General features: G+C 31.8%; 1 protein-coding gene across 1 annotated transcript in view; it reads right to left on the reverse strand.

Moving 5' to 3' along the window:
• The window catches only part of LOC129233413 (activated Cdc42 kinase-like), a 77,201-nt gene that overhangs the window by 28,075 nt on the left and 27,642 nt on the right, over window positions 1-21,484 (reverse strand). Inside the window, 3 exon segments of the mRNA XM_054867443.1 lie at window positions 230-379; window positions 8,560-8,757; window positions 10,474-10,710. Of these exon segments, the coding sequence (XP_054723418.1) occupies window positions 230-379; window positions 8,560-8,757; window positions 10,474-10,704 (579 nt within the window). The 5' untranslated portion in view covers window positions 10,705-10,710.

Here is a 21,484-nt window from a genome sequence, read left to right on the forward strand (position 1 = left end):
ACCGAAAGATATAAGAGTTATAATTAGTTAACATTCGTGAAATTATCTAAAATTGCTTTGATCTTGAAATTTTACTATATTGATTATTCTTTTGAGACTATTCTTTCAAGAAGCTGGAATTACAATCAGTTTAAGGACATTTTATGAAAAGCAAAATTCGTGAGGACATGCACAACAATATAACTTCAAAGCAATGAAAAAAAACATTAAAAATCAATTATAAATTTACCAGCATCAGGGAACTTGTTTCAAGAACAACACCATACAGGCGCACAATATTTTCATGGTCAATTGTATGCATTATCGCTGCCTCTTTCAAGAACTCCATGTGATTTTTTTGCATACGTTCTTCACTAAGGCACTTTATTGCAACCTGAATCTACAAATAGAAAGACACCATTAAATATCATTTCAAACAGTACTCTTTTCACTTAGTGTAGCCAAGGTTAGCTAAAATATTACTCAAAATAAGAATACAGTAATTCTTTATGCAAATTCATAAAATCTCATGTAAAAGTAGAGCTGTTGAACAGAGACTTGATTCTTCAAAAAATATTTTTTGAATTAAAGAATGAAACTACAAATTAAGTTAATTTCAGGGCTGCAGAAAGCCAAGGCGGGCCCATTGTCAGTTGTGTCGCTGGGCCACTCCCGCCTTTCAAAAAAAGGAGAAAAAGGAGAAAAAAGAAAAGAAAATGGGGAAAAGAAAAAAAAGGGGGGGGGGGGGGGAGAAAAAAATCAAAACTGCTTGCTAGAAGACAGTTAACTCTATTTTAAGTGTCACAACAGTAAATACCAAAAGAGTAAATTTTACTTAATCTTTACGTTTTCTCTTCTTCGGAGTTTCCCTCCCTATATCTTTATTTTTTTCTTTCTTTCCTTCTTTTCTTTCTTTCTTTTTTTTTTGTATCAATCCCCCCCCCCCCCCAGGCCCCTAGTTTCAGAATAGGCTGGCATGGACTCTTGTCGGGCCTGGTTTTTTACTTTTGACTACCAACAAGAACTTGACATGCTGATTTTCAGAAACTATTTTCTTTAAATCAACGACTGCAAATAAAAAAAAAAAAAAAAACTATTCTCCAATTATCGGAAATTTAGAGATTTGGTTTTCTTTACTCCTAATTCTTCAGTGGACAGGGCCACTTTTAGTCAAATGACACAGCAGTCCCAAGCTTCACGTTTGTAAGTGGCCTTCAATGAAATCTTGCAATAATTTTTCAAAGGCAAAGCCAAAAAAAAAAAAAAAAGACCCCATGAAAATGACAGTAATTTTCAAAAAAAAAAAAAAAAAGTTTAGTGATAATAAACAAAGAAAGAGTTTCAATAGAAGCAAAAAAATTTTACCAAACTGAAATCATCAAAATGTTTTCATTTTTATTTACTTGTTGCTTTGTTTTTGAAACATCAACTTCAAACGCACCAACATTTAAGCAAGATAACTAATGAGATACCAGTAGGACGAATTTATAAGAAAAAAATCTTGTTTCATGTTGTGAGAAATATCAAAACCTTTATAATAAAGTGGATAAATTAAACATTTTACACATTAAAGTGAGAAACATTTCTTTAAGCAATTATATTCAGCAATGGGAAAGGTGACACAAATGAAAAACAGATACTATAAAACCCCCAGCTTTTGCAAGTGCAATTGGTAAAATGATTTTGCATTAGTGAATAAAAAAAGGTATAACAAAATTCCATGAAGGAAAATTTCATTACATGTCACAAGCTATATAAGATGGGGGGGGGGGGGGGAGGCAATTTGACCAACACTTTTTCATGAAAATTCAGTGATGTTAGTCAGTAAAAAAAATCAAGTTTTATATAAAGAATGACAAATGTTGTAAAAATGATTACTGAAAATTCATGAAATAACAGCAAAACATGTGACACAGAAAACATTTAAAAAAAAAAAAAAAAAACGAGAAGGGAACAATAAGAACTACAATTTAACAGGCTTTCAAAAACAAAATGCTTTCATGTAAAATAACATTTCATAAATAGAAATAGAACAAAATTTTACAGCTATTCTGCTTAATGATTAAATTATAAGTTTCTGATATGAGCTTAAGCACTCTGTTCCCTCCATGGGTAAGCATGATAAATGAAAAAAAAAAAAAAAAAGCAGCCAGACTGAGATTGTGTATTATTGGACGTTGATAATTAACAAAAATCTATCAATCATATACTGCTGTGTAAACTTAATGATGAAAATAGTTTAAAGACATTGTTATCAATGATTCAAAAATTCCAATTAACTGTATTAACAATGTAAAAAAAAAAAAAAACATTACTATGAATGACAAAAGTAATTAAACACACTACAAAAATTATAAACAATTGGAATTTATCCATGCATTCTGTTGAAGATAAAATAAAATAGTTTCTAACATGTTGCCGTCTCAGATCAATAGTAAGATATCTAATCCCAGAAATAACAGTAAGATATCCTGCTCTTGCTTTGAGGCGGTGACAATATATAGATTAACAATAGAGAAATTACAAATCAAGTTAAGCTCAGTTTAACACTAGAAAGACGGAAGCGGTCATTTTGACCGCAAACGATTTTCAAATGCTCATATTTGCTGCGTTTAATTTTCAAATTCTTTTTCCTTCATTGACTTTTCCTAACTATTTATTAAGATCTTACAACAGTAATTTTTTCCCTTTAGGATTATTATTATAGTCGCTATAAATGTTTATACCTAGAAAGACTGACTACGGTCATTTTGACCGCTTAAGGGAACCTTTCTTTATGCACCCGTTTTCTTCTTTTTTCTCTTATCAGTTGTGTGTACTATGGACTATTGTTAGTTGTCAGGGTGAGTAATGTTCTTTTGAGCTTGAGTAGTACCTGCTGGTGAAGTTTAATTCTTTGAACTGTTAGGAAAATGCGAAACACCTGCTGGTTGCATAGTTTCAGTTTTCTGTTATCTGCACAGGGGCAAAGTTGAGAAAGGTAAATTTGAAAAGCATGTGACTGGACACGTGAAATTACTTTGGGTCTAAAAAGAAGTAAATATAAACAGAGATAAATTCCAAAAATGTTTACTGGAATTCTTTTGTGAACAAAACATGTGCTTTGTTTGAAGTATTGATGTTTATTTTCTTCGGTGATAATGAAGTTCTCAGTCACATAATTATCTTCATGATATCGAGAAGAACCGTTGACGACAAGCAAAAATTATAGGATTATTAACTCCTGAAACTGCTGCACATCTAAAACAGATTATGGTTTGAATGAACAGTCTGACTTGTCTGAAGAGAAATATATTCCTAGCGATGAGAATAGTTTGCTTTCATGAGATTATTGCGAATATTTTTCGGAGTTAAGATTTGCAGAAAAGGATTGTTCTTCTGAGTTAGAATCAGAAAAAACCTCGCTAATAAAAATTGACGCTGAAAATATAAAAAGTAGTGAAAGAAAAAGGGACTGACGCCGACAAAAAAGGGGGACAATTTCAAAAACAGAACTCCTATTTCTCCAATTTCCTCCAAGTCACCTCCACTGGTCAATTTTGCTGCATATAAATAAGTATCTACCACAGGAAAAAGATTAAAATAGTGTGAAATTAAATTACGCGGAAATAAAACTACGAGCATGTGTTCTAATTGCCAAAAAAAAAAAAATGTTAATGGCTAACATACAGGCGATGTGATAACATAAGTATTTCGAAATACTGTAAAAGATAGTAATGTACGGTATCTTGCGATATTAAGATATTTTTTAAACCAAACACATGCATGGTTGATTATATTACTTGTTAGTTATTACATGCTAAAAAAATTTTCTCTTTTTTGTACAAATTTGCTCTTTCTTAATGCCAATTGTGTAAAGCATGTGTATTTCATTTGATCGAACATAAAATAAAAAAAAAAGCTATCTGAGACTTATTTGCAGACTATATTACGATTAAATTGTTAAATTAAACTCTGATATGATGAAACAAATCTTTTCTATGGTTAAAAATCCCGAAAGGAGGAAATTTCCAATCTTTTAAGCATGGCGGTCAAAGTAACCGCTGCTCGTCTTTCTAGGTATACGCAAAACGCCGTCTTTCTACTGTTAATCAGTTAAGCTTAAAATATCTTATTTTATTTATTGATTAACCTATATCCTTTTAAAATCTTAATTAACTTCAATTTGAGTATTTTTTTTTTAGAAAAGTATGGACATAAAAGATCAATAAAAAACAATACATTTGTGAAAAAAAATCATTTATGAAAAACAATAGAAATATTAAAAGGTAATCAAACACATAAAATGCCCAAATTTGCAAAAAAAAAAAAAAAAAATAATAATAATAATAATAATAATAAATAAATGGGATTTCAAAGAACCCCCTTTTTAATGAAGAAAGTGTGACCTTTTAAATGTGAAGTTGTCAGACAAAAGTCTTCATAACAAAACAAAAATAATGAAATAACAGAGTATTAAATCTTGATCAGACAAAAGTTGATAATAAATCATGTTTGTTTACAAAGAGATCTAACAGTGAAAAATAAAATGCTTTAATGCAAAATTATATAAAAAGTACACATGTGCAATTTTTTGAAGTATATTTTAGAAAAAAAAATATTCCTTACTACTGACCAATCATAATTACAAAGATTAGATTGGGTGTGAAGCAGGATTTCATTTAGCAAATGAAACACAGTTCATAGTAAAAAACCATTTACTGTGCATCAATTGCAGTTAAATTAATTCTACAAAAAAATACTAATATACCAACATTTTCTAGAAAAAATTAAACAAATTAAAAAAAAAATCTCTAATTTAAAAAGCTTACTTATAGAATCACATAGTCAAAAATGTAATAAAACAAAGTGCTTTAGAATAGAAAATGATTATAAAACTTTCCGAGTTACAAGTGAAAATTACCATGCATGGCTATTTATTGTTATTATTGATTTTGTATTACTACACAGTAGAATATCAATAATAATACTGTTATAGGCAGGTAGATGGCAGTATCTGCAGAAATGAGGTTTCGAGATAACTGAAGAAACTTGTTAGAGATTCAATATCTACCATGGGGAAACGTTGGAAATAGAAGTTTTCTTCCCCGGTTTTTTTCCAGCAGAAACCAAATTTGCAAGCTTTACTATAAAGTTAATGTCAATACATGACAAATATGAAAAAGAAAAAAAAAAAAAAAGAGAGAAAAATTTGCAGTTACTGCCCTTATTAAACACACTACAAAAATTATAAACAATTGGAATTTATCCATGCATTCTGTTGAAGATAAAATAAAATAGTTTCTAACATGTTGCCGTCTCAGATCAATAGTAAGATATCTAATCCCAGAAATAACAGTAAGATATCCTGCTCTTGCTTTGAGGCGGTGACAATATATAGATTAACAATAGAGAAATTACAAATCAAGTTAAGCTCAGTTTAACACTAGAAAGACGGAAGCGGTCATTTTGACCGCAAACGATTTTCAAATGCTCATATTTGCTGCGTTTAATTTTCAAATTCTTTTTCCTTCATTGACTTTTCCTAACTATTTATTAAGATCTTACAACAGTAATTTTTTCCCTTTAGGATTATTATTATAGTCGCTATAAATGTTTATACCTAGAAAGACTGACTACGGTCATTTTGACCGCTTAAGGGAACCTTTCTTTATGCACCCGTTTTCTTCTTTTTTCTCTTATCAGTTGTGTGTACTATGGACTATTGTTAGTTGTCAGGGTGAGTAATGTTCTTTTGAGCTTGAGTAGTACCTGCTGGTGAAGTTTAATTCTTTGAACTGTTAGGAAAATGCGAAACACCTGCTGGTTGCATAGTTTCAGTTTTCTGTTATCTGCACAGGGGCAAAGTTGAGAAAGGTAAATTTGAAAAGCATGTGACTGGACACGTGAAATTACTTTGGGTCTAAAAAGAAGTAAATATAAACAGAGATAAATTCCAAAAATGTTTACTGGAATTCTTTTGTGAACAAAACATGTGCTTTGTTTGAAGTATTGATGTTTATTTTCTTCGGTGATAATGAAGTTCTCAGTCACATAATTATCTTCATGATATCGAGAAGAACCGTTGACGACAAGCAAAAATTATAGGATTATTAACTCCTGAAACTGCTGCACATCTAAAACAGATTATGGTTTGAATGAACAGTCTGACTTGTCTGAAGAGAAATATATTCCTAGCGATGAGAATAGTTTGCTTTCATGAGATTATTGCGAATATTTTTCGGAGTTAAGATTTGCAGAAAAGGATTGTTCTTCTGAGTTAGAATCAGAAAAAACCTCGCTAATAAAAATTGACGCTGAAAATATAAAAAGTAGTGAAAGAAAAAGGGACTGACGCCGACAAAAAAGGGGGACAATTTCAAAAACAGAACTCCTATTTCTCCAATTTCCTCCAAGTCACCTCCACTGGTCAATTTTGCTGCATATAAATAAGTATCTACCACAGGAAAAAGATTAAAATAGTGTGAAATTAAATTACGCGGAAATAAAACTACGAGCATGTGTTCTAATTGCCAAAAAAAAAAAAAATGTTAATGGCTAACATACAGGCGATGTGATAACATAAGTATTTCGAAATACTGTAAAAGATAGTAATGTACGGTATCTTGCGATATTAAGATATTTTTTAAACCAAACACATGCATGGTTGATTATATTACTTGTTAGTTATTACATGCTAAAAAAATTCTCTTTTTTGTACAAATTTGCTCTTTCTTAATGCCAATTGTGTAAAGCATGTGTATTTCATTTGATCGAACATAAAATAAAAAAAAAAGCTATCTGAGACTTATTTGCAGACTATATTACGATTAAATTGTTAAATTAAACTCTGATATGATGAAACAAATCTTTTCTATGGTTAAAAATCCCGAAAGGAGGAAATTTCCAATCTTTTAAGCATGGCGGTCAAAGTAACCGCTGCTCGTCTTTCTAGGTATACGCAAAACGCCGTCTTTCTACTGTTAATCAGTTAAGCTTAAAATATCTTATTTTATTTATTGATTAACCTATATCCTTTTAAAATCTTAATTAACTTCAATTTGAGTATTTTTTTTTTAGAAAAGTATGGACATAAAAGATCAATAAAAAACAATACATTTGTGAAAAAAAATCATTTATGAAAAACAATAGAAATATTAAAAGGTAATCAAACACATAAAATGCCCAAATTTGCAAAAAAAAAAAAAAAAAAATAATAATAATAATAATAATAATAAATAAATGGGATTTCAAAGAACCCCCTTTTTAATGAAGAAAGTGTGACCTTTTAAATGTGAAGTTGTCAGACAAAAGTCTTCATAACAAAACAAAAATAATGAAATAACAGAGTATTAAATCTTGATCAGACAAAAGTTGATAATAAATCATGTTTGTTTACAAAGAGATCTAACAGTGAAAAATAAAATGCTTTAATGCAAAATTATATAAAAAGTACACATGTGCAATTTTTTGAAGTATATTTTAGAAAAAAAAATATTCCTTACTACTGACCAATCATAATTACAAAGATTAGATTGGGTGTGAAGCAGGATTTCATTTAGCAAATGAAACACAGTTCATAGTAAAAAACCATTTACTGTGCATCAATTGCAGTTAAATTAATTCTACAAAAAAATACTAATATACCAACATTTTCTAGAAAAAATTAAACAAATTAAAAAAAAAATCTCTAATTTAAAAAGCTTACTTATAGAATCACATAGTCAAAAATGTAATAAAACAAAGTGCTTTAGAATAGAAAATGATTATAAAACTTTCCGAGTTACAAGTGAAAATTACCATGCATGGCTATTTATTGTTATTATTGATTTTGTATTACTACACAGTAGAATATCAATAATAATACTGTTATAGGCAGGTAGATGGCAGTATCTGCAGAAATGAGGTTTCGAGATAACTGAAGAAACTTGTTAGAGATTCAATATCTACCATGGGGAAACGTTGGAAATAGAAGTTTTCTTCCCCGGTTTTTTTCCAGCAGAAACCAAATTTGCAAGCTTTACTATAAAGTTAATGTCAATACATGACAAATATGAAAAAGAAAAAAAAAAAAAAAGAGAGAAAAATTTGCAGTTACTGCCCTTTACCTGCCCACAGCAGAATACCGTTAAAACATATTTTATACATTTTTTAAAATTATTCTTAAATTATTTTTATATAAACATTGAAAGAAATAAAGTGAATTGTATGTTCTTACAGAAATGAGCAAAATCAATATTTTATACACTTGCCTTTTAGTACTTAGAGGACACTTGTTTTCAATCAGAGCTTGTAATTTTTAAAAATGAACTGTTAGTAGATACAGTGGACGCCGGGTAATTGAATTAACCGCTGAATCAAATCATCAAAATCAGAACAAATTCCAGCTTTATTGAATTAGCGGCTTTATTGGACCAGTCGCTTTATAGAATCAAAACTGTTTCGAACAAACATGATTCAAAAAGCGGCGGCCACTGTAGAATAGAGAAAAAAATATCTACCTCTATATTTCAAGAAATTTTTCATAGCACAAAATTTAATTTTAATTAATGTGTATCAAGAATGCTAAGCTGAATATGCTATAAAAAATATATTACTAACCCTTTCTCCATCTTCATTTGTCCAAACACCTTGCTGCACAACACCAAACTCCCCCACACCCAATTCTTTATTGATGACAATGTTGTCCATAGGTATTATGTGTTTGCTTGGAACTTTTATGTTGTTCTTGTCGGAGGTGCTGTCATTGAAATAGATGGAGTTCCTGTCTGGGTCATCCTTATTTTTTGGCAAAATCATCTAAAACAACATTTTATAAATATGTAAGATAATAAATAATGTCTATGAGGTATAAAAAAAAGACCAAGAAACAATTATAAAACTAAGGAGTTTGGAAGTACTACATTTTTTATTTAAAGAGACCATATTCAAAATTAACCAAATACAGAATTGCAGCTTTCAAAAAGAAAAAAAAAATCCAGATTGGTTTCAGTTTTTAACAAAATATTTTTTTCTATACATTTTAAGCAACTCATTATTGCAAAAATAAGTAAGTAAGTAAGTAAAGATGAAATAGATTTAATTTGAGTAGGTCACTCATGAATATGCATAAAACAATTATAATACCACTTATCAACAATACGATAATTTCTTGCAAGCATTTTCAACACTCTCTTCCTCTAATAAGTACTTGAAATTAATAGCATATTGTTTAACTTTTAGAATGATCTCAAGCAAAAGAAAAATATGTATTACAAGACAGTTATAACTTAAAAAATACACAGAGGTAAATTATGTTTTGGAACATAATGATAAATTCCCATTAAAATAAGTTAGAATTTATGCTAAAAAGAATTTTATGAATATTTTCTGATTTTTTACATTATGTATTAGGTAGTGCAAAATTTAATTCCGGTCTTGACTAATAAAAAGAGAAATTAGATACTTTTGAAATACTTTTTGTTGCTATGATTAGGTACACTCAAACTGCATTGAATTCCAAATGATTTTTAATCAGATAACTATTTGGCACAAACTCCTAATTCTAAGGTATCAAAACATTACATATCAGTCTCAACAAGAATATACTGACAGATTTCCTCTGGAACTTTATAATTTCACCAAAGAAGTAAAGTTTAAACAGGTTCTGTAACCAACTGCATCAAACTGACAAAAGCTTTCTTTTTTTATTTTTTAAACTCATTCCAACTATGTAAGTCCATTTACTCATACAAAGATGCAGTTTATAACAATAATTAGAATCATATGAAAATCTTAATTACAAGTTTCGGAAAAGATACTTGAATTAGCAAGATGTGTTTATTTTCAGCAATAATTATAAAAAATAAATAAATAAATAAAACAATTTTTCATTCATGCTTTTAGTATTTTAAAAGACTATTAGACTGACAGTAATTAGGTTTTTTACTTCTGCAATACATTTGTTAAAACAAAATGGAAACACCATATGTGCTCCAGAAGAGCTGCCAGATTAGCATAACAAATATACTTGTATTTGTTTTCTATGTGCCAGATTTACATTAACCCTCATTAAGAACGGTAGAGAAAGTATCTTATGAAAAAGCACCTTGTCAGTTTGGCATTATTAACATTAAAATTACATGCTTGAGTTGACTGCACTGAGCTGAGATGGCAAGTGTAAGGGAGTTAACATCCAGCCTTCTGTTTAACCAAATGAAAAAGCTACAGTCAGCTTAAGAAACATTGCATGCCTATAAAATTTGGGCAATTTTGCTCAAAAATTGATAATACATAGCAGCAACATTTGGTGATGCATCTTGATAAACCTCAAATAAAATATTAATGTACAAATATATCTCCCAAATTTCAACCAATTCACATTTACATTGGACAGTTTTTTAATCGACAAGAGGACAATACTTAAAAGAATTATAACACTAAAAACTAAATCAACAAATGTAAATAAGTACACATTATTAGATGCAAAAAATGTTTTTAGATTGTTCAGGAGACAATTTAGAGAAGTTCTCATACCTTTTTAAATTTACGTAAATAAGTTTGTGGGCAATACTTTTGAAAGTACTTTCTTAGTCTTCTCATTTCTGGCTTAGCCATCCCTAGCTGCAACAGATCATCATCTTCAACGTATTTCAGCTGGTGCACTGAAGTTACTTTAAGATCATTTTTCAAGGGGTTGAAATAGTGTGAAAGTTCGGCTTCCAACAAGAAATCATACAGTGTGGGCCCCTTAGTAACAACAGCCATTTTAACCTGAAATATAATATCAGGCTTAAGTAACAAAACATGACAGTGGAATACATCATATATGTAGTAGTGTACTCAGAGAGGAATACAAGGGGAGGGTCTTGACCCCCCCCCCTAAACAGCTGACAATATTATCTATTCACATTGTGTTCAAACAGTTTGTGAATAAAATATAAATGATTTTAGAAATCTTTCGAATTCATTAATTCATTTTAAAGGCATACTTGCCAACCTTCGAAAGAAAAAAAAACAGGAGATTCCACTAGAGGTATATAGGTGATTCACCAGCGACATATCTTCACAACAAAATTATTAAATTATGCTTAAAAATAACATGAATACAAAATTTAAAGTGAAATTCGGATTTTTAGCGGATGTAAGCTAATTGGTAACAGCAAGAAAAATATATTGCAAAGGAATAAAGCAAATGATAAGGAGTGAAATTGCTTAAAGTTCCGTACATTCCCTTATCCTTACCAAAAAAAAAAAAAAAAAAACACTAGCTACAAAAATTTAATTACTAAAATCTGGTACAATTCGAAAAAAAAAAAATATATATATATATAATGAAAATAAAATATAAAATAAGTAGGCACAGGATAGCACATGTTAAAATAACTTCAAACTTCCAAAATAATTGATATATTTTCAAGATGCAAAAGGATTGAAATCAGCTGCAATTTTCGGCAAAGCACGTGTTTCGTGAAAATGCAATGTAGATAGCATCCAAAAAATTAATTTTTATTAAAAGAATTAATATTAGGAAAACTTCTTATTCCCTGACATTCCTAGACTAGAAAAGGGCGCTATCTATTGAGAAAAAGAAAAAAATGAAACTTTTTGATGATAGCTTGAAAAAACTGCAAAAACAGGAGAAAATCGTAAAAAACGGGAAATCGGAAGATGGAAGCAAAAAACAGGAGTCTCCCGTTAAAAACAGTAGAGTTGGCAAGTATCTAAAGGTAAATATTTGAAATATTACTTCTTTTTACTGCTTAGGAAATGTATTAGTAACCTTTTATGCTCTACTAAGTGCCTTATTCCATGCCAATTTCGTGCTTTTTATTAACACACAAGCAATTTCAGAAATGTTTCACACCCATAACCATAGGTTCGTTCATGGGGGAGAGAGGGGGGGGGGCATTCTTCAGCATGATGTCCCATTAAAATGGTAACTGTATCCACCCATGAATGAGTGTACTATGATACAGAACTATCAAATAGTGCTTCAAGTAAATGAGAATACCATTCCCAGCAAAATTTGGTTCAGTATAGCAACAATGATAACTTTTGAATGATCTATTAATGATTATTACAACTCCACAAAATATTAATAAAATTCAAAAATGATCTTAGGATGCAATTTTTTTTTCCATTACAATTTAAATCAGAAATTATTATTAAAGTTCACAAATTTGTGCATCCTCACCAAGCAGCTGAATCAATGCCTTGTAGATCCTATGAACTACAAAGGCATTAAAATAACAAAGCACATAAAATGCTCAAATAGCTTTCAAATGATCATGTGTGAGATGGTAACAAAATATGCAAATGAAATGGAAACATACAAGAATTTAAAACAAGGGAACATAACCAAAATTTTGTTTTCTAATTCAAATTCTGCTATTGAAATAGCATTGTATTAAATGCAATGATAATCGAGATTCGGATCCTGCTTCTGTTTTTTTTTTTTTTTTTTTTTTTTTTTTTTGAGCAATCACAATTGCTTATTGTTCTCACTTGACTGTTTTGATGTCTTTTGATTTTATTTTCCCACCGCCACCCCCTGCAGCATCACCGTCGACCAGGTCCTCACGATGTTGCTCCTATAGCGAAAGCCGTCTCTAGGTTGCATCCATGTCCTACACACACGCGCATACACACAACTACACACACACAAACACATACACACAGCTACCCACACATTCATGCCTGCACACAGACACAAACACATATGCCTACACACACACACATACCCCCCACACAAACACACATTCATATACACAACTATCCACACACTTGACAGCACACAGACACAAACACATGCCTACACACACATGCACATACCCCCTACACACAAACACACATACCCGCACACACAAACACACACGCTACATACAACACACACTCGTGATTGCGAAAAACATAATTTGAATTCAAGATGTAAAAAATTCAAATTAATTTTTTAAGGGGGGGGGGAGTACACAATTTTCTGATTAGTGTGCACAATGCACAATATGAGCATGCAAGTCAGAAGGAGGGGGAGGGGTTACAAGTGTAATCTGAAGGCAAATATAGGGAGATTTGTTGCTATCTCTCAGTATTTGAAATACAAGTCCCTAACAAGCTTTTTTTTATATACCTATTTTCTGTGCTATTATGGAGAGAGGGATGTCATAACCCCAATGACAGACACTTTGGATTCACGCTAGATGGTGATATAAAGAGATAATACAAGACAAGCACAATACTTGTTGATACTGGTCCATATGTTATGCTTGGCAGATGTCCCGGTTTTCAGACAAAATCCCAATATCCCGGTCGGTTTACTTCGCGTGCCGGTAAAAAATAAATTTGATTATACTGTTTGACCACGGATTGTATGTAATCTGGCAATCTGCCAAGTAAAGACGATTCCATCTGAATGAATCTAGCAGGGAAGATGGGAAAATAGCAATGGAATATTGATACACGCGTTTTATAATGTCACTAGTGCTTTATTCATTTCTTGCATTCTCAAAAATAAAATAAGGGGAAAGAAAAGTAGTTACCATGGAAAAACAACAAAAAGAAAATATTTTCATTTCGTTCAGGAACGTAAAAGCAAAATGGTAAGCTCAAAAAATTTGTTGTGAATAAATAAATCAATTAACTTTTGCAGTGAGAATATAGATCGAATATACTATAGATTTAAAAAATGTTGCTGTGTGCAAATTTTCACTTTTACAAAACTAAGGCTAAATAATAGAGATGCAAAAGTGCACATCTAAAACAAACCAATTAACACCCCTATAAACTAATAAATACGTCCATTTCCGCCTATAAACCGGATATTAGCCTTTCTATGTAATCGATGGTCAGATAGTAGATGCCCAAAAAGTCAAAAAATAATTAACTGTGAAGGACTATTTAGGATAATTACTCTGTCATGTGTAACATCGACATACAAAATTAATATTGGATAAGCTTGTGAAGATCTTTACTACAAGATCAGAGACAAAATTTTCTAAGAAAGTTCTAGCGAATAAAATAAGTACATGCAAATATGTTCAAATTTTTATTCCTCATTCAAAGTGTTTCTTCTTAATTGAGTAATATGCAAGAAATAAAATGTTTAAATTTATCAGCTTGTATCATTTATTATTACCCCTGGTTTTGGTTCATAGTTAGTAAATATTTAATCATATAGTATTAAGACAAAACTACTCTCCAAAACACTCTAAAAACCACCAAGGGTGTTCAACTTTTCAAATACATGCGGCGACGCTGGGAGGTTGCAATGAAGTGCCCTGGTTGAACATTTCAAAAATCTGGCAAGCCTGTTCTCTACCATGAAGTTATAATTATTTAAGCAATGCACTGATGCACCATCAAAGGCAGATCCAGCTTCTGGATTTGTAGGGGGTCATTATCGGAACTCCCTTCTGATAATGACCTCTTTGAACCCCCCTCCCCCTCCCGTGTCAAAGTGCAATTTAATGGCTCAAACAAAAGAATATGGACCAAACATTTCACAACATAAGCCCCCCAAAATGCAGCTTTAGGCGATAGTTGACACTTAAGAGGATCCCCCCTCCCTTCTCTGGATTTCAAAAAAAAAAAAAAAAAAATAATCGTAACTAGGGAGTATACTCCAAAATCATTCCCGAAGCTGCATTTTATTTATACTCTTCTGCTTGAACAGGTCATTTATGTACTATCCCCTAATTTGGGGCCATGAGTCAGCCTGGGCGGTGCTTCTACGCTACTTTCTGTCTAAATAAATGCTACGAAAAGAACAGTTTAAAATGCTTGATTTAAAAGAAAGTTAGATTTCAACCCACGTTAATCACTTCTATCGCAACATGGCCTCGAAAATAAAAATAAATGTCGTGGAACAAAATTCTAATACCATGTTACAACAAATCCAAACAAAGGAACCCATGCAAGCACATCAATCCGTCGTTGCTACCATTCATCACACTTCAGAAGATTCTTTTCTTTGCTAACACTAATAAAAATCTTACTAAGTATAAAAAGGTCAAAACTTGTTATTCCACGGTACAGCGCCCAACAGCACGCGCACACATTGCCTTGAAAAGAATTCTATTTATAACCATAAGATCCAGAAGAATCGGCTCCATTCCATCAACGCCGCAAAATTTATCGTCAACTTCAGACCAGAATATTTTGCGGAGGAAAAAAAAATAGCTTGTTCAACAATCAACAAAAAAACAAAAGCATTCTTTTTCATAAAAATATATTAGCAATACGCTAACAGAAGTTGTCGTCCTGAATAGTATGCCCCCTCCCCCACCTAAAAATTAAAATATATTCAAAAAAAAAAAAAAAAAAAAGTCTGAAATAAAACCACATAAATCGCAAAACGATCGACTTATACAAGGTCGATTCCAGAGGTAGACAAAACATAACACTGCTTTAGAGTAGCAGATTTTAAGCGGTGGCATTTTTGTGATGTCAAAAATCTGTCATTTCAAGGGCGTACTGGTGCTTACGTTTACATAGGAGCTTCACCTCCATCAAAAAAGGAAAAAGGGGGGAAAAAAACAATTGTTTAAACTGAAGAGTATCTGCTTGGAAGTTAATTATTTTTTCCAAAACTTTCAGAGAAGTACTCATGAAGTCGAAATTGCTTTCGCGGTTTTTTTTTTTTTAATTTCTCGAAAGAACTGCTTAATTTGCGATAGCTTTTTTTAATACCTCTGATTTTATTTTTCCAGAAAATAAACCCTTTTTATTCATTTTAAAAACAATATTTCATATTTAAGAAACATCAAAATGCAACTTTAAATAACATCTTCAATGTTCTTCAATCGGGAAGCTTCGGTATCTGCTTCAGAAACGCGACCAGATCATTCAAATAGTGAACTCCTTTGAGAATGTTCTCATCGCATTTCTTTCGAGAGATAGCAACACATTATAAACATTAGATTTCGCATCTGATCACCAGATAAGATAAGATCAAGAGGAAAACTACTGAGATGAAAATACTACTTCTATTTCGGATGTTAGGAAAAGATATGGAATAAAACAGCTGCTGAATAAGGAACTTAATTTAAGTCATTTTTTTTCTTCCGTTTTTGTGCATGATATAGCATTCAATCACGCATGTATATTCCTTGCATTCACACCATGGAAACTTTTCGATATTCCGTTTTCCTCAGAAAATTCATTGCAAAATTTTTATCTGATAGTAAAATGTCATTTGTTTAAACTTTAATTTGTTTATTTTAATTCATAAAAAATACGCATCATTTATGAAATTAGATCCCAGGAATTTTTGCTCTTAGTATTTGCAAAAGTCATGAAATTTTTCACAGCTATTTACAAAGATTTAATCAAAAGAGATTGGAAATTTTTTTTGCCGAAGTTGAACAAACCATAAAGATTTTTCGCACACTCTTAATAATAAGAGAATTCCTTTTACGTGGGCAAATCAAAAAGTCTTGGGGCCTATTTTTTAAAGCCAAAATATGGCTGGGAATACAAAACGAATATGTACACTCCCAGCAGTGACAGTTCCTTTAACCGTACCAGCCGTATCTGTTTTTTGCTCGGAAGAGCGGAGCTGCTATCAGTCATTTAAGATGACGGTCTGTCTCTATACGTCTACAGTTTATGAGCAGCGAAGTGTTATTCGTTTTCTATGGAGCAAGGGACAAATGCAAACAGCAATTCGCAGGGAAATGCTCCCCATGCACGGGGAAAAGTGTCTCTCTTGGAGACTCATTTGAAGAGACACAAGGGGCGTTTGTCTCTTTTGCTCCAAGAATAAAAGAAGAGAACGCGAAAAGTTGGGTGGGGGTGGAGAGTCACATTCGACATCAATGTAATATATTAACAATTAAAATTTTAATGTACAAGAATGAAACAATTATGTCAACTTTCTGCATAATACGAAAAGTCTGAAGCGGCTAGATTCCTATGTGGGTTTTTTTTTTTTGGGGGGGGGGGACAGGGATTCAAAAAAAAAAAAAAAAAAAAAAGCACCAATCTTGTGAATGAACACCCAAGAAAGAACTTTTAAACCTTTATTTTTTTATTTACCAGCTATTCATTCACTGGGGGATGTTCATTTACAGATCGGTCTACCCGAAATAATGAATTGTTGTTTTATTTTTTCGCTAAAAAAATTAAAAATAAAATAACTGTAACATACTCTTTTTTTTCTCCTTCTCCTATTGGGAAAGTGTTTTGAAACTTGGGATTTGCGGCTGTGACAGCAAAAATTTTCGGATGCTCTCTCTCTCTCACTCTCACACACACAAAGTTGCCGCTAAAAAACTTTTTTGAATTAAAAAAAAAAGGATGCTTATCGGAAGGAAGGAGGGAGAAGAGAGCTTCAAGATCGAGCGCGGGTCAGAGAACGAGAGTTCTCAAGGCTACCGTATTTATAGAACAACTGAATGAGGCAGGTCATCAACACAAAAGAGTCGACAAAAGTGGATACGCCACCTTTCCAAGCTCTCCCACCCCCGAAAGGCGCTGAATCATCCCGAGTTATTCTCTCCTTCACATGTCTTCACGCTGCTTGGAATGTACTGGGACACCCCTATCCAGCAGACATCTTCGGCGATAATGCAATCTTGAAACATAAGAACGATAATAAAGGTGTTATCCAGCCTTTCGTCACATACGCAAGTAGGTCATCACAGTTTGCGAGGAACAAGGTAGAAGAGCTAGTTATTGTTTCTAAGTCTTTCCTTCTTTAGTTGTCTTACTTTGAAACAAAGTAGTGTGAATCAAGAAAACTTTGGTTAATATATTTTTGCAGCAAATTAAAAGTTCACGGGTCTTCTTGCAGAGAATAATTATCTTGAAAATAAGCGTATGTTAAATTTGAATATGTTCATATTTATTACATGACCAACGTTTTGAGCTTGTAAACTTAATATCGTGCAAGCAACTTACCGATTTAGTTCACTATTAAAACAATTTTGAGAATAATCTAAGAGCAAAGAGACGAAGTAATTTTTCAAATGTTTCCAAGTTTGATGACTGTTTTAAATGATCTCAAAAAAAAAAAAAAAAAAAAAAAAAAAAAAAAAATGCTGTTGTCTACGAATTTTTTTACACTAACATTTTAAAATTGATTTTATCTTATGAGCAAAGAAATTGCCTTTGTCAGATGTATCGACAGGAAAAGCGCTTATTCAAGTGCGGATCCAGGCATTTTTCAAGGGAGGGACGATTGATTCCTTTTACATACCTTTTACTACATATTCTGGTTTGCAGTGATGCTCATCACACATTTTTCGGACTTCAGTTTTAAAACATTTACGAGGGGGAGCCACGAACATCTCTTCCTTTCACTTCAACATTAGCAAAGACCGCTTAAAACAGCCGTTTTTTGAACTTCAATATTGAAATTTGACCAATGGAAAGTCCCTCCCCTCCCCTCCCTTGTATCAGACTTTGAGCTTACTCCACTAGTAACTAACAAGCACTTAATACTAGTAGTTTCCCAGTATGTAGCAGTACACCATATTCTACTAGTATTATTTATTTCACATATGGAAGAACACATTTAAAACATTCTGTGTGAACATAATTTATTTGATATTTGATAAGGGATCTAGAGGGGAGCAAGCCGAAGAACTTAACTTGCTACGGGCGGCAACTTCTGAGGAGCGGCAAATTTATCCTATTTATGTTTTTGTTTCGCTGAAACTTGATAGAAAACTTATTGGAAGCTGAGTAAACATGGCAGTTTCAAATTCTTTCGGAAGAATAGAAGGTTCTGCCAGGGCCGACGAGAGGTCATGCTAGCTTAGTCGGAAACTGGGAGACCGGCTCGGAACTGTAGTAGTATAAATTTGGCAAGTTATAGGGGTGGAAGAGGACCCGGCGACCAAACTGACAGGGGGCCCTGGATTCTACACTGCAAGGTGTGAAGCACTAGCTAATTAGGCTAATAATCTGAAAATACGCTGAATTTCAATACTTTAATGCTTAAGTTTTTGAAACAGGTTCATATGATAACTAAAAAATATTTTACGCACATTGTACGACAGGCCTTAGACAAACGCGGTTGCAGGGGATAAGTTCGGACAGAAGGAAAGGAGGTGGGGGGGGGGGGGGGGTTCTGCGGCTCGGTAAAAAAAAACATTAAAATCGCGTTTTAGGGACTTCAAATTTCGCGAAATGTTTGCTAGTAAGCTACAAAGCCCAGAAATGTTATCTCCTCATACAAATCCTCGATTTGTGCTCCCCACTTCCCCACTTTGCGATTTTTGTAATTACATTAAAAAAAGCATCCATTCTATAGACCTCAAGGTTCAGAAAATTTTCAAGTGGCCAATGGCCACTAGGCTCAAAAAGCTTGGTGGCCACCAGTTTTACCGGGTTTCGAAAACAGCGCTGTAGTACAAGAATGGGGGTGGGGGAAGGGGGGATTTCGACTTGTATTTTTTGAAACAAATATTGTGAAAGTGATGCTAAAGGAATGCTAACAAGAAATATAAATTATATTAATCATGGAAACATAAGAGGCATAGGATGAAGGTTGGGAGCTCCTGAAGCAAATGGTTCATTCCACCCATTTTAAAGTTTCATAAAAAAAAATCATTAAGCCAAAAATAAAGTAGTGTACACAGTATCATGGTCCCACAGTGAAAAAAAAAATTTTTGGCATAAAAATATTTAACTACAGACCTCCTCCAGTAATATACAATTTGGCATTTACCAAGAATATATTTCCAAAAAAAAAAAAATCATTCTTTTTGCATTATTTGAACTAAGAGAATGACCAAACATGGCGACTACGTTCAATACGCAGCGTCGCCATGTTAAGGATGACCATGAAGGGAAAACAATCAAAGGACTGGCTATTTGGCTTATATTTTAATCTGATGCAATTGAAGATTAAAAAATTACAAATATATTTTTTTATTCATTTTTTTTAATGATGTTGGATTTATAATGAAATACAGGATTTATGGGAAAACATGGAACTTTGACTATGGCAAAGGGAATGATAAAACAGGGTGCGGGGGGGGGGGGGGGGCTTTGTGCAGTCAAAAACAAGTTGCCTTTTTAAGTTTTAAATTAATTAATTTTTTTTTCTTCCTATTTTGACGATTTTCAGAATAAAGACTGTTTGAGTTAATTGGGAATCAAATAGGATCGGAACGACCTTCGAGGATTTATGTAAAAAAACATACATAATGGTGTGTTTTTTTAAAGAGCCAAAATTTGCATAATATTTTCATACTTTCAGAACAAGATTTAAAGCAAAACATAAAACTGTTTTAGAAAAAGAATTTGAAAAAAGTACAGGGTTCATACACTTTTGGTTAAAAAAAATTCCCTTACTTTTCCAGGTTATTTTTTTAGAAAATTCCAGGTTACTCGCTTCACTCAAAATTAAATTTAAGTAACAATATTTTCAAAATAGTCAAAATTGTTCAAAGTAGCAATGTGTAAGAACTGAAACTTTTCCACTTGTAAAAAAAAAAAAAAAAAACTTGGTTTTTTTAAAAAAAATTTCTGTCACAAGTAAAAAAAAAAAAAAAAATTCTGTCACAAGTTTAAAAAAAAAAAAAAACATTTCGTTAAAAATTGTTTTCATTTGTTAACTATTTGTTAAAAACAATGTACTTTCAACTTATTTTAACGTTTCTCTGATGCCACATGTCATGCATATTAGCGTTTTGCTGTAAACAGCAGCAATCTTTCTCCGCTTTTGGTTTACGATTCTTTTTATTTTCCTATTAGTATGTAACACAAAACATATTGAGCAAAGTACAAAGCTATTTTTCAGTATAAATATGATTAACTTGTTTGCATCGATGGGCATACCATACAATGCATTCTATCAAAAGTCAACATCCGTCAATCATAAGCCAATGCCAATAATCAGTTGTTTTTTTTTCCTTTTGCATATAAAGGATGCTGTGCATTAAAATTAAAAATTTTCTTTTTTGCACATTTACTTTCAGTAAACATTGCTTTCAATAGACATTGAGATAAACATCTAATTATGTTTTTGTAAATTTTTGTCTATTTCCATCTCGCAAATGACCAAATATGGCGACTAAGTAAAAAATTTAAGACAATGAGTAGACTTTTGAATTTGTAACATAAAAGTAGTTACAAATAATAATTTATCTTTAAAAAACTACAATTATAAGACAAAATAGTCAGTTTTTAGCACATAAGCGTCTAAATCAAATTAGAATAAAAAAAAAATTCTGGAGATAAAATTTTGCATTTTTTCCAGAAAATAATTACGAATTACTCGGAAAAAAGGGCACATTTTGCGTTGTTATCAATAGTTTGCATTGCAATAAATATCCAATGCTATTTTCGGAAACTTAGGCACTTAAAAGGTTTTGTGTACTGCCATCTTTGGAATGACCAAAATATGGCAAGCTGCGACAAAAATTAAAGAAATATTTTTTTGAATTTGTAGCATGAAAACAATTTAAAAATAATAAATCTTCATGAAACTACACTTCAGTTGAAATGTTTTTAGCACATTTGCGTCCAAGGCAATGAGGATAAGATTAAGTTTTAAGAACAAAAATTTTCATTTCTCAAGAAAATTACATATTTAAAA

Source organism: Uloborus diversus, unplaced genomic scaffold, assembly GCF_026930045.1.
Source record: "Uloborus diversus isolate 005 unplaced genomic scaffold, Udiv.v.3.1 scaffold_393, whole genome shotgun sequence".
NCBI classification, from domain to species: Eukaryota; Metazoa; Arthropoda; class Arachnida; order Araneae; family Uloboridae; genus Uloborus; species Uloborus diversus.